The sequence below is a fragment of the Botrytis deweyae genome, assembly GCF_014898535.1.
Source record: "Botrytis deweyae strain B1 chromosome Unknown BDEW_027, whole genome shotgun sequence".
Lineage (NCBI taxonomy): Eukaryota > Fungi > Ascomycota > Leotiomycetes > Helotiales > Sclerotiniaceae > Botrytis > Botrytis deweyae.
In genome coordinates, this window is record NW_024066234.1 from 312915 (window position 1) to 338316 (window position 25402).

At 44.5% G+C, this 25402-nt stretch overlaps 5 protein-coding genes across 5 annotated transcripts; 2 read left to right on the plus strand and 3 right to left on the minus strand.

Annotated features, from left to right (window-relative positions):
• The first annotated feature begins 445 nt into the window (after positions 1-445).
• Positions 446-1962, plus strand: EAE98_009337 (uncharacterized protein). The gene is made up of 2 exons (XM_038956958.1): positions 446-984; positions 1087-1962. Exons 1-2 carry the CDS (start codon positions 684-686, stop codon positions 1416-1418), a joined length of 633 nt encoding a protein of 210 aa, XP_038806725.1. The 5' UTR covers positions 446-683; the 3' UTR covers positions 1419-1962.
• Positions 1963-2110: 148 nt separating this feature from the next.
• On the minus strand, positions 2111-4904 carry EAE98_009338 (uncharacterized protein). The gene is made up of 8 exons (XM_038956959.1): positions 4462-4904; positions 4276-4356; positions 4103-4208; positions 3926-4036; positions 3595-3870; positions 3284-3533; positions 2918-3231; positions 2111-2866 (listed from the first exon to the last, which is right to left on the minus strand). The coding sequence occupies exons 1-8, from the start codon at positions 4502-4504 to the stop codon at positions 2374-2376; spliced, it is 1674 nt and encodes a 557-aa protein (XP_038806726.1). The 5' UTR covers positions 4505-4904; the 3' UTR covers positions 2111-2373.
• Positions 4905-6652: 1748 nt separating this feature from the next.
• Positions 6653-11518, minus strand: EAE98_009339 (uncharacterized protein). Its single transcript, XM_038956960.1, has 2 exons — positions 10260-11518; positions 6653-10209 (listed from the first exon to the last, which is right to left on the minus strand). The coding sequence occupies exons 1-2, from the start codon at positions 10964-10966 to the stop codon at positions 7203-7205; spliced, it is 3714 nt and encodes a 1237-aa protein (XP_038806727.1). The 5' UTR covers positions 10967-11518; the 3' UTR covers positions 6653-7202.
• A 1300-nt stretch (positions 11519-12818) lies between these two features.
• On the minus strand, positions 12819-16326 carry EAE98_009340 (uncharacterized protein; the record flags this gene model as incomplete). The annotated part of the gene is made up of 4 exons (XM_038956961.1): positions 12819-12892; positions 13062-13119; positions 13189-14877; positions 14929-16326. The coding sequence occupies 4 exons, from the start codon at positions 16324-16326 to the stop codon at positions 12819-12821; spliced, it is 3219 nt and encodes a 1072-aa protein (XP_038806728.1).
• A 2581-nt stretch (positions 16327-18907) lies between these two features.
• Positions 18908-24993, plus strand: EAE98_009341 (uncharacterized protein). The gene is made up of 5 exons (XM_038956962.1): positions 18908-19767; positions 19823-20147; positions 20197-20859; positions 21058-23056; positions 23140-24993. Exons 1-5 carry the CDS (start codon positions 19573-19575, stop codon positions 24479-24481), a joined length of 4524 nt encoding a protein of 1507 aa, XP_038806729.1. The 5' UTR covers positions 18908-19572; the 3' UTR covers positions 24482-24993.
• Positions 24994-25402: the final 409 nt, after the last annotated feature.

The window sequence follows — 25402 nt, forward strand, 5'->3', positions numbered from 1 at the left end:
ATAGACATGAACATATCTGCAATCTTTATCATTATCATCAGAGGTCTATCCAATGCATTGTGTGGTCCAAGTGCAGTGACTATTGCTTGTTGTAAAGAAAGGGTAACATAATCGACTAGACTGGCAGCATGGAGAATATCAAGCTTTGAAGAGATTCGAGGAATACACTACTGTAATACCAGACAAGAAATCATATCATCATCTATCAGCTCCAAGTAAAGCTTCTATATAATCCAACAGGCATTTCATGATCTGTACTCACAGTGCTACATGTGACCATGAGGCTAATCTTGTGATGAGTTAAGTTTAGAGTGAAGTGAAGTGAAGATTGATTTGAAATCCACATCTCGATTCGAGAAGGTAGGCGAATCTACGATTAGTCAGCCACCAAGCTACAAAAAAGCGCGCTAACGCTAAGAAGCTCGGACCGTTCCGAGATATCAGGAACTTTCAACATTATCAAGCGCGCCTCATTTTGAATACAGACAAATTGCTATCGACGCATACTCACCATTGTGTATTCTGCTACTTTTCATACAACAAGAGACGACTATCGAAGCTTAAGAGAGTTGTTTCACCTCTCCATCAATTGCCACAATCAGATTCAACAAACAAACCTTCACAAACTTGATTCGTACCTACAGCTATAATCCTCCGCCCGAACCAAATCTCACATCTGCAAAATGGCCAACTACCTCGCCTCCATCTTCGGTACTGAAGCCGATAAGGTCAATTGCTCCTTTTACTACAAAATCGGCGCCTGTCGCCACGGCGACCGCTGTTCCCGCAAGCACGTCAAGCCCTCCTACTCGCAGACCATCCTCCTCCCCAACCTCTACCAGAATCCCGCCTACGACCCGAAAAACAAGATGAATGCGTCGCAGTTGCAAAACCACTTTGATGCTTTCTACGAGGATTTCTGGTGCGAGATGTGCAAGTTTGGCGAGATTGAAGAGGTCGTCGTGTGTGATAATAATAATGATCGTATGTCTTCTTCATCTATTTTCATTTTCCCCTTTCCTCCTTTCCCAATTCCCCAAGAAAACCCTTCGAATAGACAAACAGAGACTAACATATCCCCAACAGATCTCATCGGAAACGTGTACGCGCGCTTCAAATACGAAGATTCCGCGCAAAAAGCCTGCGACGCATTAAATTCCCGCTGGTATGCCGCTCGGCCAATCTACTGCGAGCTCTCCCCCGTCACCGATTTCCGCGAAGCATGCTGTCGGCTCAACAGCGGCGAAGGATGCGTGCGTGGCGGATTTTGCAATTTCATCCATCGCAAGAATCCGAGCGATGAGTTAGATCGCGAGTTGGAGTTGAGCACGAAGAAGTGGTTGAGGATGAGGGGGAGAGATGAGAGGAGCGTAACGAGAAGTCCTAGTCCCGAGCCCACGAGGAAGAGATATGCGTGAGGTGGAAATAGAGATGGATATTGTGGAATGGTCATCTGGGGCGAGAGGGTAGGATGATGGGCGCATTGAAATCTGGGGCGAGGACAGTTGAGGAATGCTTCTTGGGAGGAAAACGATGATGCTGACGGATACTTCTCAAGACATGCAACGCACGAATATTCGACATCTCCTAACACTATTTCGTTTCTACTCTCACGCTCTACAGACAAAACGAGACGCACACTCTGTCATGTTTTAAGTTCATAGTGGAAACACGCCAATTTTTGGCCGCAAATCTTAACTATGGAGAAACTAATTTGTGGAACCACCCATGGAAAATTTGACATGATATGCAGAGCGTAGGGTCTTTGGTACGAGGCACTGGGGATCTTATGAATTTGTATTCATACAAGGCGTTTCATGGTCATCTATCTATTCATTTCAATAACCTGGGGAATATTAAAGCAAAAAGCAAAGCAAAACACAGCAAAGCAGCATGAGGCTGCTCATGTATAATAACCACATCAAAATTTTGATAAAAACGCAAATAAAAATATATCCAAAGCACATGCATGTATTCACGTGAAGTTAATGTCAAAAACATGTAGAATAGAAGTTGTGTATATTTCATTAGTTAAAAGCATCCGTCCATGCAGCCAGTTCATTCCATTTGCATGATTATTTCATCAATCCATTCTCCCATCCAGCAATCTCATCGCAGACTGTCAAAAATCCCAACATATATAACAAAGGTACAGGTTGACCCCCGCCCGTCCAATCTAGTAGTATATCCGAGCTTCCAAAAATTGCGTGTGAATCCTTACCCTGCCCTTTTCAACCATAGAAGAAAAAGGAAATCTTGATAGTAAAGCGGGTTGAAATTCTCAGCTTGGGTGACACCAAGTATCACATGTGAACTTATGCATTGGCCAAGCTCAGCTCATTCCGACATCCCAGCGCACCTTCCTTTCTCGAATCATCCCTCAGCATCTACAAACTCGTCTACACTGTGAGTATCCGTATCCTGTCGATACAGAGTGGAGGTGGCCGTTCCCTGGGTGTCAGTAGCTGCTGGTAAGTCTTTTCTTAGATCATCATGGAAGTCGATTAATGGACCCTGGTTCTGACCTTGGACCGTACTAGTGGACTGGAGGATTCGCTCAAGATCCTTTTGTTGCTGCCCATTATTTTGTGTCTGAGCTGCAAGGAGATCAGCTGGTACATGCTGGGATTGGACTGGCGCTGGTGATTCTCTTCCCAAATCAATGAGATTCTCCTTGTCCTTCTCCTGAGAGGGAATTGAGACTGGAGCTGCTGCCACTGGGATCGTGGGTGGTAATGGATTGGCCTGTTCTGTATGTTGGTGATGCTGTGGAGGAATACGGTTCTTTTCCGTGAATTTCTGACCTGGAAGGATTGGATAAACCGCGAGGATTTGTTCCGTCTGTTCTTGTGGACTAGCGCCATCACTGTTTTCCATGTTAGCAAAACATTTGACAAATAAGCCTGTCCCAACTTACATGCTTGCATTCAAGATCCAATCGAGATCTTCTTCGCCCTCTTCGGACCCACCGGGGCCACCTCGTACTGGTCTAAACAACCTTGGAGTCCACTCAACACCATCTTCTGCTCTCTTTGCAGCCTCATCTCTCTGCATATCTTCGATAAATGTCTTCTCATCTGTCGCAACTTCGTGGTTGCGTTCTTTAACCGCTTTTGCCGTCTTAAACCATAACTTTTGCGATTCTCTATCATCTTGTTCTTCTAAAGGTCTCACTAATGGAGGTGATGGTCTCGCTCTCGTAGCATCAAACAAAAGATCTTTCTTACCCGTCTAAAAGCATGATCAGTAGCTTTTACGAGTCGTCCAGGATTTAGGATCATACCTTAACGTTCTTGATAAACATTTCTCCATTCCACATACCCGAAAGCTCATAGAGAATTTCCCCTGTCTTGTCATTCTTGATACTACCCCCAATAGCATTGTAAGTTCCTCCAAAGTAGCCCTTCGTCTTGAACTCAATATCTGCGCTCAATCCGAGCTCCGGGCAGCGCACAAAACTATGATCACCGAGCTCATACTTCATCTTACCGAAAAGAATACCTCGAGCGTACATGTTGGGTTGAGTCAGAATGCTAATAGCAAGTTAGAATCCGAGAGTTTCCCGTGTTCAAAGTTCCGCAGTATGAAACCTACTATCTTTCTCCTTTAGGTCCAGTCCCTCTGTTCAAAAATCTCAAAATAGCAATACCCTCCATCATACTAGCCGCAGAATTGCCCAAAAATTTGCTTCGAGGTTTCAAACATCCGTCGATTCGTATATTGTGTTCTGGCGCCATGTAAAAGTAGCTTGATTTCGGAGGATGATGAGAGGTTTGCTCGGAAATATAGTATCCCTTTGTATTATCTGGAAACTGCCAATAACAAGTATAAATTTCGCCGAGGATAGGATTGAGTGGTTTCTTAACCCCTCTGCAATATCTCATTAGCACAACCGCTCCTCTCAAACATGTCGAGTCGGCCTTACGGAGGTTTGATGTGCCATCCACTCAGGTAGAACTTCACCACCGAAGTAAATCTTTGCAAGGGGTCCTCGACCTCCGCCATGGGAAGCAGAGTTTCCGGATGTGCCATGAAGCTATACACCATCAGCAAGCCTGCCCTTCAAATCCGCATCCCTCCCGAAGCTCCGACATCTACGCACTTTGTGATTCTTTCCAGCATACTTCTGGGCTCGAGAATAAAGGTAGGCAAGACGACGCGGCTCAGATCAGCCCCCGGACGAAGCTGTGAGATGATGTGTGAGAGAACTGTATGCCATTCCACCATGTCAGCCTCTACCCCATTTCTCCCGTGTCAAATCTCAAGGACTCCTACCATTTCCCTGATCTGGCTCAACGACCGTAGTCTCATCCTCGGCATCAGAAACCTTTGACTCGTCGACGGAAGACCGGTTGCCTAGAATTGCCATATTGTTATTAGCGATGCTATTCTAAATCGTCTATTTCGCTCCGTGGTAATAGCACATCAAGAAAGCACATTCCAGCCCGAGAAGAAACATACTTGCACCAGACTGCCTCCGATGAACATGACCCAAGCTAACCATCCTTGCGATTTAATAAATTGTAAGTACGAGTATCGTAGAGCGTTCTTTCTTTCTAGATGCTGTGGAAATTAAGAGAAGATCTGCGTATCCACCACTTTCCGAATGAGTGGATGTAATGGGAAGCTGGGTTGGGCGAAGGCGTGAACAAATGTAAAGGATTTCAAGGTATGTCGTTGTTGGAAAGGGTTTGGGCAAAAAGTGTGAGTAAAAACCTCAGGTGGACCATTAAAAAGTGTTCGTTAACGGCAGGAAGTACCAAAATGTGCTGAATAGAGGGGAGATCCGAGGAACCATGCAACGTCACAGGGCTTAAATATGGGTAAAATTTAAATTTAGTGTATCACTGACAATGGTGGATGATGTGATGCGGTAAGTACTGGTAGACGTGACAGACAGGTAATGAGTCGACGGACAGACAGGGTAGGGAGATATTCTTGTGAATTGAGGCGATTGTTTATCTAGTATGGATGTTTATGTAAGAATATATGTAAGAAAAGATGGTTATTTATATATACAGATATCTATATGTCTATATGTCTATATGTCTATATATCTATATATCTATATGTTTATATGTCTATATGTCTATATGTCTATATGTCTATATGTCTATATGTCTATATGTTTATATGTCTATATGTCTATATGTTTATATGTCTATATGTCTATATGTCTATATATCTATATATCTATATGTCTATATCTATATATCTATATATCTATATATCTATATGTCTATATGTCTATATCTATATGTCTATATGTCTATATGTTTATATGTCTATATATCTATATGTCTATATGTCTATATGTCTATATGTTTATATGTCTATATGTCTATATGTCTATATGTCTATATGTCTATATGTCTATATATCTATACACCTACTCATACCTTCCTCCCTATGAGAGTCATCAATCAATTTATATATGTATCTACCTACCCGTACTACCCACCCACCTGCCTACCTACCTACCAACCTATCCATCTATCAGGAAGTGAGCCGTGTGGCGGAAGTAGAGAGACACACCTGGGCACCTGGCCCAAAGTTACTTTTGCTACCCGTAGACCTACCTACCTACGCATTGAGAAAAGATCTTTCGTCATCGGAATTATCAAGAATTTCCAGATTCCGACTTTTACAAAGCTTCCTCCCCCCTTTGTGCAGTAGCAATACTACATACCTACCTAGGTCGGTACTGTATTGCAAACCTTATTTACCTACCTAGTATACCCATTACCCATCTACTCCGTACCTGCCGCTCCTATCACCATCACCATCACCATCATTAAATTGATATCAATAATCTATACAATTTTATCTACCTACCTACCTACATATATACATACTAGGTACATACTATACACGAGATACACAGATACCTCCTCCCTAGATACCTACCGAGATATGTCCTATCTCATCGCACTACCTAGTACTCACCGACCTCCTACGGTACCTACTAGGTACATAGTAGATACATGTCTCCCTCCTCCCTACCCAAACATTACCTATCCAGATACACAGTACAGTATACGGTACAGCCGCACAAGAGCTAACCACCTAACCACCTAGTAACCAATTCAACATTCCATTCCCTAGGTAATCAAGAAAAAAACGCTTTGTGCCTCTCTCCGAGTCTCCCTCCCTCACTCACGAAATAATCACTAGCTGCGGGGTCATTCAATGACGACAATTTTCAGTTCCCAAAACACGCCAAGTTCCATCTCATCTCATCTCATCTCATCTCAACGCTCATCCCCTTAATCCATCCATCCATCTATACGCGTATTGAAAATACTTATTAGGTAGGTAGGTACCCAAATACGCGTGAGATGTTTGGGAATACGAGTAGACCAATCAGGTTACTCAACACAACTCGCTCTACCCACTAACAATATTGAAAAAAACCCCCCCCAAAAAATACCATGCATATGGATATCCCAATCCCGATCAACAAAGAGATATATACCTAATATCTACTCGTAGGCTACCTAGATATGTAACTCTCAATGAATAATTCAATCTGCACATCCACATCCACGTCCACATCCACGTCTACACTCACATCTACCTACCTACTAGGTACCTACCTACCTACCTCTACCTAGGCATCCCTCAACTCTCCCCAACTTCAAACCCCATTCATTATTCATTCAAAGCATACTACATATGTACTACAAAGTCAAAAAATATATATTAATTTATCCATATCCCATATCCCATATTCCTGTCCATATTCTATGGTTTCCCACATTCACGATCGAATTTGGATCCAATCCAATACCCAGATGTCCATCCATTCCCCTTCTTCCCCCCCTTTTCCTTCCTTGTTCCTCAAAGTAGCCTCTCTCAACGTAAGAAATCAACCACTATCTTCCTACTATGCTTATTATTACAAGGATCGTGAATGTCAGATATTATATAGACAGGATACGTAAATTATATGCCTTTCTGATTCTCCAAGGGGTTCCTCTTTCCCCTCCCCCATTTCATTCCAATCAATCAGCTGTTCCCTCCACCCAACCATGAAAAGTTCATCGCTATCCACCTATCGCCATATTACTCCGGTCCTTTTTACAATACACGTAGGGCTGCATAACACCAAGAGACTTTTTCGACCAAGGAAATTCGTTCATGTGACGATCAAATGCATATTAGTAAAGTGAAAACAGTGAAACGTGTGCGAAAGCTTCCAATCATCGAGGATTATCAATAGATGAGCTTGCACTAATTCGTCCATCCACCAGTTCAGCAGAGCTACCGAGATATTGCGGATTGTTCTCCGGTGGGTTGATGGTGTGGATGTGGTGCTGTGAAACATATCCTACGCTCGTCGGCCGATCATGTCCATACCCCTCGGTAAAATTACCGAATGAAGTGTTCCGAGAATGTCCATATCCCTCATGCGGTGCTATGCTGGATCTAGCAGAGATGTCGGAATGTCGCTTGTTGGAATTCGATCTTTCAAAAGGGAGTCTGGAAGTGAGTGAATTTTGAGGCGTGTGACGACTGATACCTGGAATAGTTAAGTCCACACTTGTATTCTGTGATTTTCGACGGGAACTCTTTCGTGGAACTGTAGGTGTTCGAGCTGGAGGACTTAAAGGCATATTTGGTATTGGGTCGCCGGCTCGTGAGCCATGAGGTACTCTTGAGCTAGCTTTTGAAGGAAACCTACTAGGCAGCTCCATACCACCTTCAGGGATTTTAAATCCTTGCAGCGAAGGGGGAATATCAGAAATCCTGGTCATTTCGAACTCATCCTCGTCGTCATGGTAGCTCTGTCCATCATCCGATCCCATAGGACTGACCAATTCACCATCATCGGCATCTGCGCCATCCACATGCGACGGGCCAGCTCGTCCTGATGGGCCGGCGGTATCATGCTCATCATCAGAATCGGAATCAATCGGACCGTGTCGAATTGCTCCTGTGGCTACTGGGATTCCTTCCGGTGGTGATTCATCACCAGGTGCATTCCTTGCATTGCTCAGTCCTCCTGGTGGCATCCTAGAGCTTCTCACAACCTCAAATCCTTTACCTTTCTCCTTCGTCTTGCCTTTGAAGAAGCTCTTGAACCAGCCTGCAGCGGAGGCAGGAATTCCCGTAGGATCTGCAGGACCAGTTTTGATTCTCCGACTAGGTGCTTCAGCGTTCAGAGCAGGTCCACGAACGCCGTAGTAGAAGTCGACCTCTCTTGTAGTGTAGTCAGCCTTCGATCGGTTAAGCTCCAATGGAGCTCCATCTAAAGCTTGATGCTGAGATGGACTATTACGGCCAGAAATTGAAGGGCCCTCCAAAGGCTCAATGGTATCAGGATCGGCAGGTGGTGATTCGTGCCTATTAGTCCAATCACCACTAGCCCATGATCCTCGACTTTTTGCCCCTGGGGAATAAGCATCTGCAGTCGGCCGGCGGAATCTAGGAGGCCGATAGTAAGGATCGGCTGTGTCGGTGGTATCCAAGCCTAATATGGCACCTTTATTGCGTCCCCGGCCGCTTGGGGCGGCAGCAGATGGCAAAAATGAAAATGTGCTTGCCTCTCCTGGCGTTGTTGGGGTATAAGAGCTCGGTGCACCGCTGCCGACATGATGTGTAGGCATTGCACCGAACGCATCTACAGTCATATTATCGAGATTCGCACTTTGTCTATTGAGCAGGATCCCAGCGCTACCCGCAGACTGACTCCGGAGCCTGCCTCCTTCGACTAAATATGATTTTCTGTCTTGGTCAGAAAGCATAGCAGCGCTTGATAATTGACTTTGGCGCGATGTGGCATCCCGACGGGGCAATCTTCTAGACAATTGTCGCATACCAAATACCTTAGAAAGACCACCTCTAGCTGCGCCACTCTCATTGCCTCCGGCACCCGCAAGCCTGGCAGCAACTTCAACAATCGTCTGCATTGCATTCAACATGAAGCCAAGGATAAGAACAATGGCGTGCATTAGGAGAATCGCATAGCCAACCCAGCCCTTTGGCCCTTCAGTAATACCAAGTGAAGGAGCAAATGCTATCATTAACAAAATGGTGGAAAAGCGCACCGCGGCGAAGAATGTGTGGTAGGCATTCATTGATGTTGGCGAATGAAAAGGTCGAAACGCATGTAAGGTTAATATTGTGATGACTTCGCAAATCGCAAGAAGAACCAGCTGTGCAATGCCTGATGGTTGAACAGCTCCGATTGAGATGCCGCGGAGAAAGGTCAGGAGTACCGGTACGAGAGCGAAAGGGGCCGCATTGTCTGAATATGTGTTGTACAACGCTCCGTAGGTAAGCACCGTTGGAAGATCATCGAATAGGTATGACTTTGGTCTTGCTGTTGCGATAAGGTACAACAGGTAGATGGCAAAAATGACGATTACGATCAGCATAAGTAACGCTAGACCTGTCGTATAGGCCGGTGACCTAGAAGCCTCGACTAATTGAAACATGGAAAGGGCAACGATGGGAAGCAAGAAATAATTAAACACAATACGAATCACGTTTCCAACGGAAAATGGCACGTGTTTCTTCCTCAAATCCTCTTCTTGAGTGCCCATTAGCAGCCTCCACGCCCAACGCGTGGCGAAACCCAGCTGAATCAGTACAAGGACGACTCCAATAATAGCCAAAAGCCAAACGGCCATGCCAGCCCAGACATCATCAGATTCCCCCATTCCAATCAGTTGTCGCATGCGATCAAGACCATAGGTTCCATTCACTACGTATATGCCGTCGACCAGACTGTCATGATAAGTGTTGCTGACGAAGCTTTCATTGAACATCAATGATGACCATGCAACTTTACTAACGATTGGTTGATAAAAGCCGGGATAGTCAAGTGTTAAGCCTCCGGTAAGAGCAACAAATTGGATGTATTGTAAGCAATCGCCGAACCCAGGTGTGACCAAACGGAGCAGGTCTGCATCTCGACCATAGTTTGTTGTCCATCGGAAGATGTCATTGGTGCCCCAAGGACTGTATATGCCCGCGAAAGCAGTTGCAAACGCGACACAGAGAAGCACTATCAAAGGTACATACTTTATAGTGGCAGATAAACTGTTCCCAATGTCAGGCGTAATATCAGCTGATATGCAACCAATAGTAGTCGCAGCAGTGTCACCATTCTTGATCACCATCGTTGCAGAGAACGAAGTGAAGGCATACGAGGAGTAGAAGTTGTTGTTGAACCCAAAAGAAGGAAAAGTGTATGGATCCCACCTTGCACAGATTAGCTAGAGCATCATAAAACATCTGGGACCATAGCTTACCTTGATGCATTGAAGGTAGGGCCAAGAGGACAGGTGCCGTTGACAAGCTGATTACAGAAATCTACAGCGGCACTGTAAGGCTGATAGGTTAGCACAGTGACTTTATTGAAAAGCGTTGTGAGCTTTAGAGATGTTGGATCGGGCTCGTCTGCGATCTTGCCATTGTAGGTATCGGTTGAGTTGCTTTGCCAGTACGCTGTGTCGTTGGATCCAGGTAATTTATCAGTTGTTGATGCCCCTGGACCCGATCCCAAAACATCACCCCATACTTGAACCGCAAGATTATGAGTCGATTCCGTAGTATTAAACACTGCCCATAGGAAATACGGAACAAACTGCAATTGATAAGGCGTATTGCCCTGATAGCTCTCTTCCAAACAGTTCTGAAACTCTATGAACACGGCAGAAGCAGGAGTAATCCAGAAAGCTGAGATCAAGGTGACTAGAATTATCCAGACGCCGGAAGAGGTTTTCGTAGAAGCTCTGGACCAAGGACGGTGTGCATGTGTTTGCTCTGGGACAGAAGCTCGGGGGAATAGATACGATCGATTCGAGTATTGTTCGCTTTTGAATCCCCCCTCCCTCAGCATTTCCTGCTCCCAGCAGTCCGCAGACATTATCAATGTGGTATTCGGACGACTCGTTCGATCATGGTCAGCATAGGAATCCGGAATGACCTGAGCTTCGTATCTCGAATTTCCTGGCATTGGTAGTACGAGTGACCGTACCCAGCGACGCGACGAGTTATAATGGAGCCTTAAGCATACGAGGTGGTGATTTGCTTTACTAGTCTAAAAAGCCATGTTGATGTGGTCGCCGTCACAAATGAGTGAGAGTGCCTATTGGTGAACAATTTGCCCAAATTATTTCTTGACCAGAAAATCCCAATTCGCTATATGATGATGCCTAGTTCCTTCTGAAACGCCTCTTACTGTATAGTCTGTCAGCAAGCGCTACCCAGACAGGTCCTTGAGAACTGAATGTTTGAATGATTTGATGGATAAACAAAAGCTGATAAGATAGATCAAGAAGCAAGAGATTCTCTCGAAAATTAGTGAAAGAAAAACGATAGAGAATTGTTTTAGTTTGGTGGTGTGTATAGTGTAGAAGCTGGAGGGGATGGAGAAGTTTGGACGTGGATGAGATCTCTCGTAATTGCGGGTATTCACAAGCCACGAGAGCTAATAAGATGTTCTGGATATATCGGCTTTTTGATTTGATTTGATTCGGGGTTGTTTTATTTTCTTTCTGAGCAGTCTCTTTTCCTTCTTTCCCAAGGGGGGGCAGGGGAGGGGGGGTTTTCCAATGATCGAATCAAATACATGATTGGGTACGAGTATTGTCAATTAAAATATGAATCATTATCTGATTATTTAATCAATTGTCTGTACAAAATGTCTACTCGTACTATGACCTAAGTAACTTGGTGAGTACCTAGTAGGTAGTTAAGCAAGTACCCGGGTAGTCAAGTAGTGGTAGTAAGGGGTTATGTTATGATTATGCTGCATTTGCCTAACTTCATTATCACGACATGCGGTTTATCTTCAACTGTTGAGTGACTAGATGAAGTAGCCTCGTAGCTAATGCGTACCATTGATTTACCAAAAGGTGCAGCGAAGGTACCTACTAGGTAATAATATATTATACATCCTGTTTAAAGTTTTCATGGGTGGTGTGGCTGTGATCTGTCCCTTCATCTAAATGGTCGATCTTTCGAACCACATCTATTTGATTGGACTATATGAAGGAGTTACTCTATAAATAACTCACCCACCCCGGTATCACAAGGGGGGGGGTTTGAATACGCCGTACGGACCTTTTGTTTCCAAGATGCATCAAATATTTGCATACATCGTAGTTGAATGCTGGGTATAGGATCATAATTCGGGTGGATCCCATCGATGAATTGACCCCCTCTTGGAAACATGTCAAAAGACACAAATCTTACTTTATTTATTCATTAACTTAATCACCCATTTCCTTAATACTGCTACATGTCGACGTTGTAGGGCCGGGCAGTTGTTCCATAGTCAGTCAGTCTCGCAGTCTACACATCAAAGTGAATCCCATATAATTAATCGTAATCACACTTCCTTGGAACAAGTGATTGGTGGCATATTGAGATTGCACCGCATATTATCGTATAAGTCCAAGAGTTAGCTTTTAGTATACCAGACATACATATCAAGCCCTGACACTAATGAAGGGGGATAACAGTAAAATAGTGGAGGCAATGCATGGCCGTTCGCTTATGAAAATGGTTAGAGAAACCACCTTTCTGTGGTTCCTAGACTAGAATTATCTCCAGGTCATACTGCACTAGATAACTTGAAATCTGAACGCTCCCAAAACGAAGACCGATGCTCTTCACATAAAACATCGCCTTTGTGGCAATGATGCTGCTGCCAGCCGAAAAAAAAGAACTCCAGTGCAATGATGGATATCTTCCCGTAATGCTATCCGCTAATATTCAAATTCCAGATTATGCGCCGTGCGCCTCGCAACCATATATCATGTACTCTTTATTGCAATAATTCTTTCATGTCCAAAAGCTTGCTCTTATCTCCTTACTGATCCCATCCGTGAAGCTACTTTTACAGGTGCCGGTAATGATTTACTAAATGTGTCGCGTTCTGAATAGGAGAATTAGCACAGGAAACTTTGATGTGTCAAAAACAATGTGTGCTTTTGTTCCCGTTTGCTTGGACTGGGTAAAGTGTAGTTTTACTAGGAAACTAGAACCCAAGATACACAAGTTGGGCCTGTGATAGAGTCAACGGGAGAATAAAATATCGCACTTACCCGCTTCCGTATCAAATATCACTGTGATATCATCATGCTCGCCAGGATAGTCAGGCATCTGTAGGTTGTTAGCCAATTGATACTTGTAGTGGTACAATAATGGTCCTGTTTTGAAATGGATACCTACATCTAGATTAACAAACCCACTATCCAATGCTGCGTGTCCCTCGACACGAGGCTTTGGCATTGCAAATTTGGCGTCAACGATGCGCAGAGAGAACTTTCCACTCTTGTTTGAGCTCTCGAATGTATCAGTGGATTTCAAAGTGAAGCCCATGCAATCTCCGTGGCTGAAATTCTCAAAGAAAGCAAGCAGTTGCACAACTTTTTCTTTTTGGACCAATTGCAATCTTGTTATGGCAGCATCCCACTTTTTGTAGATGGGAACCACCATTCTTCGCCTCGAAATATTGAAGGATGCTGCCCTGCCATCAAACACAACAACAAATCCTGTCAATGCTGTTTGGAAAAGATGAAGTTCTCTCAAGCTAGGAAACACGTAAGTTCGGGTTGTCTCGGCTCTCGCAATTGTTGCAAGAACGTCAGCAAATTCTTTTGTGGACTGATTTGATGCTTGTGCTTGCGTTGCCATGATGGTCATGTCGTGCTGAGGTTGCCTCAAAATCTTCAGTTCATTTGTCGAGTGCAGATCAAGTCGTAGCTTCAACTCCCCAGGCCCAATGTTAAATCGATCCGTGATTGAACCTGTTTTGAAATCCATGATGACTCGTAAATGTTCTGAAAGAACAGTCTTGGCGTTCTGAATATCAAAGGCATCTTCGTTGATCACTCGAGCACTTTGCCATTCCAAACCCCCAAGACGCGGCGCTAGGCCTCCTGGTTCCTCAATAACAAATGATCGAATGGGAGTTTCACCATAGACAGTCTCTTCGCGTCCGATCACTCCGCCCGTAAGTAGAGCATGCAATCTAGCTCTTTGATCTGCATCTTCAAATGTAAAGACCATTGTGGATCTAGGGTTTCCATCATCAATCTTTAACAAAAGTGCTGGATAGCCGTTGTCACCCCTTAGAAGACTGAACTGGATGGGTGTCATGGGTAAGATATCTTGATCGATGCCTCGCAAATTTTTGGTCATCTTTCCCGTCATCACAGCAAGTCGGAATCCTCTGTGCTTCTTCCTGGGGCCCGTAGCCGCTTTTTCGACGACACTCTTTTCGAACAACCTTACCTCGCATTTTGGCACGGGTTCTCCTGGGAACGACTGTGCTTGCTTTTCTTGACCAAAGCATTGAAAAGCCTTGATGGTCATTTGAAAGACAAGATCCTCATCATCCAGTCGAGCAAGACTTTGTCGGACACTGTTTTGAAAATCATAGGAACCTCTGAGACTCCTAAAATCCTGTGGGGTACAATTGATCCGAAGCTCAAAGCCTCGCGGAAGTTTGATATTAAGCGAGCTGTTCTTTTGTATCCAGGAGACATCATTCCACGTGGGCCCGCGAGTTTTGTCGTGCTGAATCACAAGCTTTAAAGTGCCAGTTTGATTGCTTATTACGAAGCTCAAGTCGTCTTCATGATTTCCTCGAACGATAGATAAAAGACAAGGGCAACGATAATGTGACGAGGCTGCTTCCTCTAAAAGGTAGACATCTACAAAGTGACGTCCGTAGGTGAAACTTGTGCCCGAGTCACCTAATGGAAGAGCTCCAGATAGGGTCAATGTTGTATTTGGCCGCTGTAGTGCTAGCAATGATCGGTCGCCTTCATCTCTGGTCCATATCTGATTATCGTTACCTTGGAGCAATGGCGCGTCTTCGCCAAACGGCGGGAGAATGTTGTTGCGTTTCATAGACTGCGTTATTTGATCAGTAAAATTAGTCTAGCAATATTCATTGGTGCTTACCATTGTCAATTTTTTCAAGCCAGATATAATTGCTTGTCGTGATTCCAGAGCGTCATTAATAATGTGATCATTCGTTTGGTTGTTCATTTCGGGGCATTGGGGAGCAATCTTTTCCATTAGCCAATATGCCTTGGCTAAATTTGAGTAAGCCTGTTGACGACCAATTGCATTGTTCTGTCTTGCTTCTGGGGTTGTAGATCGGTCTCTGATGCTACTTTCCAGCTCGGATCGGCCTTTGAGAAACCACCACAATGCACCTCTGACAAGCTCTTCTAATGAACATGACGGGAGTGGTTTTAGCGACTCGGCTGAAAGTCTGAATAACGTGAACATATGCGAAGTGCGTCTGGAAAAGTCATTTAGGGCATCATCTCCTACAGCCAATGCAGCATCTTTCAGATTAAATGTTGGGGCCCGTGTAGTTGGAGGGGGACTTTCAACCGCACTAGCGGAGTTTGTTGTGGAAGTTCTTGAAAATGATGAAGGACTCTCGTCAGCGACAGGAGGATTTGATCTCCCACTGTCACTGGGCGTCTCGGGCCTCCCAAACTGACTCAATCCTGGTGAAGAGCTTAATTGTGTATTCTTCATGGTATTTAGATGAGCAGCTTCTCGTGGGGGAGACTTCTCATTTGCTGTCAAAGCTGCCAGCGCGAGATCTCGTTCATCAAAATGTCCCGACACCGCCCTTACCAATGCTTTGCCCTCTGATGCACGCATCGCCGCTTCTGCCTTGCCATTGAAGGAGCTACGCGATCCGGTTCTTGCGTTACTATTGTAATTTTCTTCATTTCTTTGATTTCTATTGGGCTGGGGAGGTTCACTATCGGATGCAGAGTCATTGTCTGCGATCGTTGAAAAGCCAGTTTGCGTACGTCGTAAAGGACCGGGTCTAAACATGTCGGGGTCCCCAAATTTATCGGCAGGTCCCTGTGATGAGCCATATGGCGGGGGAGGACCTGGTCGTCGGGTTTGTTTTTGCTGCGGAATTGTTGCAGCTCGACTTCGCAGAGCTTCTGCGATTTCTGCTGTTGGTGAGGCACATTCGTCGCCTCCTTCACCTATGACTTCCGGCTGGGCGTCTGTAAACCTCACGACCAATCCTTTCCTACTCCGTTTTGGGCTCGCAGATCGATTGCGCCTAGCATTATTTACTTCAGCCGCCGTGGGCCATCGTTTTGCAGTAGATGTATCAATTCGACCAAGAACAGGAGGTCTAGGAGGGGTATTCGAGGCTGCGGTGGATGATGCAGTGTACAGTTTATCAGTAGGACCATGAAGAAAGTCGGATACTTCTTCTGCCGAGGATGGTTTCTTTTCCTTTCCAAACAATTTTCCCATCAATCGACCTTTGAGTTGCTTGTGCTCAATGTCTTTTCTACTATCGGTTGCGTCCATCTTCCCATTGACAATGATCTACTGAACTGTTGGAACTTGCAATCAACCACACGACAAGGAAAACTATGAAGCAACGAATTTGATCTTTAGAGGAATGAAGCAATGAACATTAATAAGTTGATCAATTGTGAATTGAAAATGAAGATTATATTGCAATTGTGATTGCAATGAAATTGAGAGAGAGTATTCACTTGCGCGTCCAAGCCTTCGGGGTTGTTTATCTGGTCAGTATAATTAAAAGGAAGATAGGGTATTCCTACGATCCAAATTGCCGCGAAATGAGGCACAGCTAAGGCCCAACATGTACTTCCAATTCCCGTTCCAAAGCCTATTCAAAAGGCAAAATAATATGGCTGCAACTGCAAGGGCGTCGTGGATCCTTACTCGGAAAGTGTTTCAGGGCAGTTACTTTCATTTAATCGATGCTTGAATAAAAGTGTAATGGCATGCGACTCGTATCAAGTTTCCAAAGAAATGAATGAGTGAGCCTCAATGGCCATGGGGGTGGAGACAATTAACAATGGAAAAGATTTAAGGGTCCTACATAGTACATGCTAACCTTACCGGCACAAGAGATATATGTACCTAGCACACACTTGGGTAGATGGGCATGTTGGTTTGGATCACTGCGTGTTTAAGGTTATGGGCGAAGCTCAATTGAATAGTCCTGCTCCTCCTCGCACAACCTCTTTTTTTTGCGTCGACAGCGCAAAATGAATGGTTCAAGTGATATTCACCATGATTTTATATACCAGTACGGTCTGGGCGAAGCTCAATGGAATCCTCACCACCTGCAACTTTCACTTCTTTCCATCGTACTTCTTACTATCGGGACAATCTGGATGCTTTCTCACCCCGGCTGTGCCAAGTATTCAATTGGGGTTGATCGTACGTAGTTCGTATTTAAGATAAGATCCTATCAGTGAAGCGCGATTTCTCTCTGGTGCAGGCTGTACGGGTGAAGGAAAGAAAGCATTCAACGGGCATTGGTAATGGACGATACCTAGGTACCTAGGTAGGTTGGGAAGTATTGGTGAAGGTCAATCGAATGAATGAATGGACTGGACAGTGGACACCAACATCCTGCACCTGCAGACTACCTAGTATGCGATAGATATGCGATATTGCTCTGTATTGGACGGATTGTGTACCTACCTATGTGAAGTTACCCATCCGCTGAAACCTTAGCTTTACACGATCATCGGTGGGTACGAATGTGTACGGAGTACGGAGTACCTGCCTCAGTGCTTCGTACATCCATCGTATGATGAGGATCTTTGACTTGTTAATAATTCATTGGGATGGGGATTCATCGTCTCCGCCTACCAGTATGGCCCTCACCAACACTGTACCTGACACAATTGATTCATAGAAACTATTTCATTCATGGACAGGTCTGACACTGCAGTGAGTGTAATATAACACAGAGAGTGTTCTTTCCACAGTACATAAGTTTCAATTCTCTAACCAAGACAACAACGACAGCGACAATGAGAACGACAGCGACAACAAATCACACGTGTTTCGGTACCTCCTGGGTAGTATTCATCCAACACACACAATCTCCATCACAATCTCATCGTACATAAATATCCATCTAACCCCGCCAGCTTACCTTACCTAGGTACCTTCCAGTTATTAATGCCACGCTTCTCCAGCCACACATTGTCCCAATAATTTGGCAACCTTGGAACCTTGGAACCCCAAACACTCTCAGTCACTGGTTCACAAGCCCGATTTTACAAGCCTTCCTCACTATCTCGCATATCGAATATCTGCAGCTCAATCAACTATCTATCCCACTGCACCAGCCGTCTTGTCCCTTACTGTATTCAGTTTGCAATACATGCGGAGATTGTCCAAGCAAGCCAAATTGTAACGGGAACACCGAGGGAGCCCATTTGAGGAGGGGAGATTTCTAATAGTCATTACACATTTAATCACAGATTTAATGATGATAAGTATTGTAGCAACTCAAATTCAGCTGATTTCTTCTTGAATACCCGCAATGCAAAGACTTCCTTCTCTCAGGTGCACTAGGTGGGTTGAACATTCGAATGGGGATATAGAAGGAACCTGGAATAACCCTCCCCTCCCCTCCACATTTACATATTCCTTGTACTGCTGAAAATCGCTAGGGCTACAAGGACCATGGCAGCATGGCACACACTAGGTAATAAGTTGGGTACTCTCGACTCTGCAGCAGTGCAGAGTTGGTACAGAGTAGGAGGCAGAGAAAGACCAACAGACTCAGAACTTGCTCAGAATTTAGAAGAGGCCACTTTACAGCAAGCGACGTGATAAATTATAATGCTTGCTGCTTGCTGCTTGCGAGTGAAATGATGTACACAAGGATTAGCAAAATGGAAGGGTATCATTTGATGTTCGGAGTGCTCTGTGTGAAGATGATATTACGGGTACCCATAAGAAGTGAAGTGAGGAGGAGCATTGGAGCATTGGAGCATTGGAGCATTTATTCTTATATTGTGTTATATTGTACGATTGGGGATTAATGAAAAAAGGAAACATGTCTGAAAACAACTCAAGAAGTGTAATGCACATCAATAACAAGGAAACCCCCTCTCTCCCCCCCCCAATCATTTATCTAGGTTCATACAGCTGTCAACAAACCATAAAAAATCATAAAAAATCAAGGCTTGGTTTGATTAAATCGACTGTGAATCCCCAGGCCCTAGGTACTTCCTACTCATCTTAAAACCCTTTGGGTCTTTGTCTGTCGTCATCGCCAATCGTCTGGGTGAAGGAAGATCAGCTACAAATCCCTTTTACATTTCTCTCTCAATCATCCTCATAGATAAAAAAACACCCCCCTTCACTTCTTCCCAACTTTTGAGGAAAAGGGACTCCATTTGAAGCTCTGGATAATTGATATCCATGGTCTTACTTTCAAACTAAACACCAATTACCCAATTCTTTAGGTGGTTCGGATTGGCCAATTTAATTTAATTCATTCCCTATCTTACCTCTCCCGAAGCTATAAGCTTCTAGCCTCCCGCTATCACCACCGCCCTTTTCCATAGCTCCATTCACTTCCTCTGCCTGCGAAATCAGTCTGAAGTCAATATTTGAGTATTTCTCAATCAGAAACTTTATCTTCTATTTATTTGCTGACTACTCTTTTCGACGACATCTCCCGTCGTTGTCTGGTTGAAGTCGGCACTTTTATAAGTGACCTTTGCAATTCGGCCTTCTTGATCGATCCGGGACAGCACAACCACAGCAAATATGTCGACAACAAGGGGATTGGAGGGAGAGCTCAAAGCACAGGGTGCAGTAGAGGCAGCACAAGATCCTAACAGTTCAGTGACAGCAGCAGATGCTGAAGCGAAAATTGTCAATGAGGGTAAAAGGGCAGGCGTGCCAGCTTTCTCCTTTGACCCAGATGCGAGTCCAGAGGAGAAGGCAGCACAGGCTAGGGCTGTAGGTTATAGTCTTTCGGATTCTTGGTCATCTGCTAATGTCAAATTTCTTGCAGCGTATCCCAGAAGGATTTCACCATGAGCACAAATCGAAAGGTGTCGCAATCGCTACGGATATTGACGATGGTTCACCGGGAGCTTACGACCTACCACCTCCCTCTACTGCCGGAGCTCTTGCAGCTCCAACAAAGGGAAGCAAGCAATCAGAACAGCCTGTAGCAAACGGATATGTCGATGATGATGAGGATGCCCGCTGGATCGAACGAGCTGGCTGGGCACCCAGATTTGGTTCTGGAGATTCTGGCGAATCTATAGAAGGAGAAAGTCTTCTAGACCATCAAACTTGGATAGAGGGCAAGATTGAAGATAAATTTTATGGGGGTAATTTAATGCTGCCTTCTGCTTGCGGATTTTACTAATTTTATGTCAGATTGGTATCAAAATACTGCCGTCATCATATTTGCATGTCTTTCGTCATGGTTTGTGGCCACGCTTGGTGGAGGGCTTAGCTGGGTATTCATTATCATGGCAATTTGTGGTACATATTATAGGACTTCGATACGTCGAGTAAGACGCAACTTTCGTGACGATATCAATCGCGAGCTTGCCAAAAACAAGCTTGAAACAGATACGGAAAGTCTGGAATGGATGAACAGCTTCATGGTCAAGTTTTGGCCAATTTTCCAGCCAGTGTTCGCCGAGACAGTCATTAACTCCGTTGATCAAGTCTTAAGTACAGCAACCCCGGCCTTTTTGGATAGTCTTCGCATGAAAACGTTCACTCTGGGTACAAAGCCACCTCGCCTGGAGCACGTAAAGACGTATCCCAAAGCAGAAGATGATATTGTACTCATGGACTGGAAGTTCAGCTTCACTCCAAACGATCATGCAGACATGACTGCCCGCCAAATCAAGAATAAGGTCAACCCAAAAGTTGTCCTCGAAATCAGAATTGGAAAAGCAATGATCAGTAAAGGTCTAGACGTTATTGTCGAGGATATGGCTTTCTCAGGCCTCATGCGTGTTAAGATCAAGCTTCAGATTCCATTTCCTCATGTGGAAAAGATCGAAATTTCATTCCTTGAGAAGCCTAGTAAGTTTTGTTATCTTTTTTTTCTATCCTATGAATGCTCGTGTTTCAATACATTATTATCCGCAAGCTAGAACGTCCTCGAGATTTTCATGTTTCGCCTGGACACAAAGCTGTCCCAGTCTTTGGGGGCAGCTTCAGACTTCAACTGTCTATATGTCGCGTACACTTAGTAGAAAATTTAGGCTGACTTTTCAAAAGCAATCGATTATGTGTGTAAACCTCTTGGAGGTGAAACTCTTGGATTTGACATCAATTTCATTCCTGGACTTGAAAGTTTTATTCTCGAACAGATCCATGCGAATATCGGACCAATCATGTACGCACCTAATGTGTTCCCAATTGAAGTCGCAAAAATGCTGTCTGGGTCAGCTGTTGATCAGGCTATCGGTGTATTGGCTGTCACTCTCCATGGGGCTCAAGGGCTTAAGAATCCTGACAAATTTGCTGGAACCCCCGATCCATATACTGTCCTGTCAATCAACAATGGTCCTGCTCTAGCACAAACCAAGATCATCAAGGAAAACGCTAATCCTAAATGGAATGAGACGAAATATGTTATTCTTACTTCTTTCACCGAAAGTCTCACAATGGCTATTTTCGATTATAACGAATACCGAAAAGACAAAGAACTTGGTACTGCCACTTTCCCATTGGAAAGGGTGCAAGAGGTTACGGAATATGAGAACGAACAGCTTGAGGTTATGGCAAATGGCAAGGCACGTGGCCTACTATCTGCAGATCTACGCTTCTTCCCCGTCCTCGAAGGACGTACTCTCGCAGATGGCACGACTGAACCTCCTCCTGAGTCTAACACCGGTATTGCTCGTTTCTGTGTCGAGCAAGCTAAAGACCTCGATGGTACCAAGAGTCTCATTGGTCAGCTTAGCCCCTACGCTGTACTTTTACTAAACAACAAGGAAATTCATGTCACAAGGAAATTAAAGAGAACGAACAATCCTATTTGGGACAACGGATTTAAGGAAATTCTCATCACTGATAGAAAGAGTGCAACTTTTGGTCTTGTCATTAAGGATGATCGAGAACTCGGCACCGATCCCATCCTTGGCACATATCAGATCAAACTCAATGACATGCTGAACTTGATGGAAAAGGGTCAAGAGTGGTACACGCTCGCTGGAGCAAATTCTGGCAGAGCGAAGTTGACGCTTCAGTGGAAACCAATCGCGTTGCAAGGCGTGGGCGGAGGCACTGGCGGTTACGTTACTCCTATCGGTGTCATGAGATTTCATTTTAAGAATGCGCGAGATCTTCGAAACCTTGAAACTCTGGGTAAATCTGATCCTTACGTCAGGGTCCTCTTGTCTGGCATAGAAAAGGCCCGAACAGTTACATTCCAAAACAACCTTAACCCAGATTTCGACGAAGTTGTATACGTCCCCGTCCACAGTGTCCGGGAGAAGTTAACTTTGGAAGTTATGGATCAAGAGACTATCAACAGCGATCGTACTTTGGGATCGATCGAAATCTTGGCTGCCGACTACATTCAACAACTTGAGAATGGGGAATTCATTGTACATGATGACAAAGTACCACAAGCCGGTGGATTGCGCATGCATGGAAAGGGCTCCCCCAGAGGAACACTCAATTATACTGTAGCATTCTATCCATGTTTGAACGTCGCAGATCCCGAAGATGAGGAAGAAGCTAAAGAAGAGGCCGCCCGCAAAAAGTCTTCAGAGAGAGGTCGCATAACTGGTATGGAAAATGGCGTCAAGGATGTTGTGGAAAATGGGGACGAATCAGAAAAGCCTACACGATCTTCGAGCGAATCCGCGATGGCTGCAAAGCTTGCGGAAGGTGAACAGGAGCAAGAAGAGACCACGAAAGAAAAGCAACTTCCTAAGATTCATCTCACACCCGAGGAATTACTCAAGTATGAATCTGGTCTTATCATTTTTAAGATAATTGACTGCGACTTGACCCGAAGCAATGTTCACGTCGAAGTTGTCGTTGATGATATGGCATTCCCGTCATACTCGTCCTCCACAATCAAATCGAAGAGAATGACTTTGGATGAGATAGGTGATTGTTTTGTTCGTGAACTAGATTTCTCCAAGATCACCATACGTATTCGAGAAAAGCAGAGTAAGGGGGATGACAAGAAAGACTCCACTATTGCCCGCCTAAGTGGGGAGACACTAGCTACCCTAAAACAATGCCTCAACAATCCTACCATGTAAGTGCAAAATAACATCGATTTCTGAGGGTTACCTTTCTCTCACGATCCCTACTTTATACAAGTACTAACATATTCCATAGACTCAAGCTTCGAGATGATGACGGACATACTAGTAATATCAAGGTCTCACTTAAGTACATCCCAGTTAAGATGGATCTGGATCCAAGCGAGAGTATCAACAACATGGGAAAACTTCGAGTAGATGTTTTGGATGCTACTGATCTTCCATCGGCAGACCGCAACGGGTACTCAGATCCATACTGCAAGTTTGAATTCAATGGCAACTCGGTGTTCAAGACTAAAGTCCAGAAGAAGACTTTACACCCAGCTTGGAATGAGTTCTTCGAGCTCGATGTACCTTCAAGAACAGCAGCGAATTTCATTTGTAACGTCATGGATTGGGACTTCGGTGATAAGGCCGACTTTCTTGGCAAGGCCGAGATTAACCTAAATCTCTTGGAACCATTCAAGCCCAAGGAAATGAGCTTAGCTTTGGAAGGTAAATCGGGGTCTATTCGTCTGCGCTTGCTATTCCGCCCAGACTACGTGACTAGGTCGAGACAAGGAAGTTCGACATTCTCTGGTACATTTGCTACGCCAGGAAAGATTGTCACTGGAGTCGCAGGAGCTCCAATCAAGGGTGTTGGCTTTGCGGCACATGGTGTTGGCAAAGGAGCTTCCTTTATTCGACACGGCTTCAAAAGTAAGAAGAAGGATGAAGACGACCTGAATGGCAGCATTAGTTCCGAGTTAGATAACGACGCTCCTATTACTAATGGAAGTGGCGGATTAAAGCGTGGAAGTGCCCTCCCCGGCTCAGGAGCACCAATTCCGGAAATCATGCCTCCAAAGACACCGCCATCAGAACCGAATCATGCACGAACCAAGTCTTTCGGAGCATCTTCGGGGCACTCTGGCATGTTCGGTTCTCCTGGTGCTTCAGGCGGACCTGTGGGTATTGCAAACTTCACGATTGTGTCTGCATCTGGATTTCCACCTTCTTCAAGCGTTATGGTCTATGTTAAATCACTGGGTGCCAAGCCTAAAGTCATTCACAAGACTGATCATATCAAATCGCCTAACGGCACCGTACTTTTCAACGAGAAGAAAGAAAGCTTCAAATGCACCACTTCTGCAGATGCAACCTTCCAAGTGTCTGTCAAGGCACACAACACCTTTGGCTCAGACGACGATCTTGGCGAAGGAGCACTCGTCGTAGATGAAACTGGCACAATGCAAGAAAAGCAAATCCGTTGTGGTGCGGGCTACATTACGGTAAAATCTAATTTTATTATGAGCTCTACTGAGAATGGATCGGAGAGTCCGAAGACCCGTTCAGGTTTTGGAAGAAGTTTGCTTAGCAAGAAAGAGACTGGCCGAACTAGCAGAGACATCACACCCGTCGGTACACATGGCTCTTAGTAGGATGCAATACTAGAGTCGGTATTCAGGGGCAAATGAGGGATAGATGGTAGGTTTTCTGGCATGGGGGTGGCCTGTCTCTTCCGCGTGTTTGAGGAGGAGGGATGGGTGGTCGAAAGCTTACGATGGATTTTGCTTTCCTGTTCTTGTTTCTATGGGAAGGAGATACCATGGCGAGTTTGGTTGTTCATTTATTGCGCGTTGTTCCTTACCTTATTTGACGAATTTCCTTGATTGAAGCTGGCGCAATTAATATTGGTACAATAATCATCTGGAGAGAGGAGGAGAGTTTTGAAAGCACTGGGGTAAAGGGGTCGATGGGCGATGTAGGCCTGGATGATGTGGAATGGATATTTGAATTGAAAAAGGAGTGGGAAGGGGTAAGCAATCGCTTGAGAGGCAGACAAATTCATATTTTCAATATTGTACTGTATTATGTCGTGGAAAGCTATGCTGAGTACATTGCGTGAAATGAAAATAAAAAGATCCTAATACAACACTTTATCCATTTACTTTGTAGATTGATTTGCAAATTGATTGATTGCCTTCTTCTTCCACTACTCCTGTTGTCTTTCCCACTTTTGATGTTTGATACAATCGATATATTATCTCTGTAACCCTCGGAGGGATCCGATGGAGTTGCCTTTGTGATTTTCTCAATAATTTCGAATTCTCGCCGAGAATATTTAAATATCACGAGCTAATCTGCTAATGCAGTAGAACGACCCTCAGCGCATGCAAGTACAGGGTTAAAAGGGCCTAGTCGACAAAAGATTGGACCCAAGCTGATAGAAAAGTGCCAGGTTATTTGCAAGTTGCAAGCAAAGATTTTGTTGGACCTTGTTCTTGGATGGAAAAAAAATTCATATGTCTTTACTATAAATGTACTTGTACGATAACTCATTGTATGCTTTTTGTTCG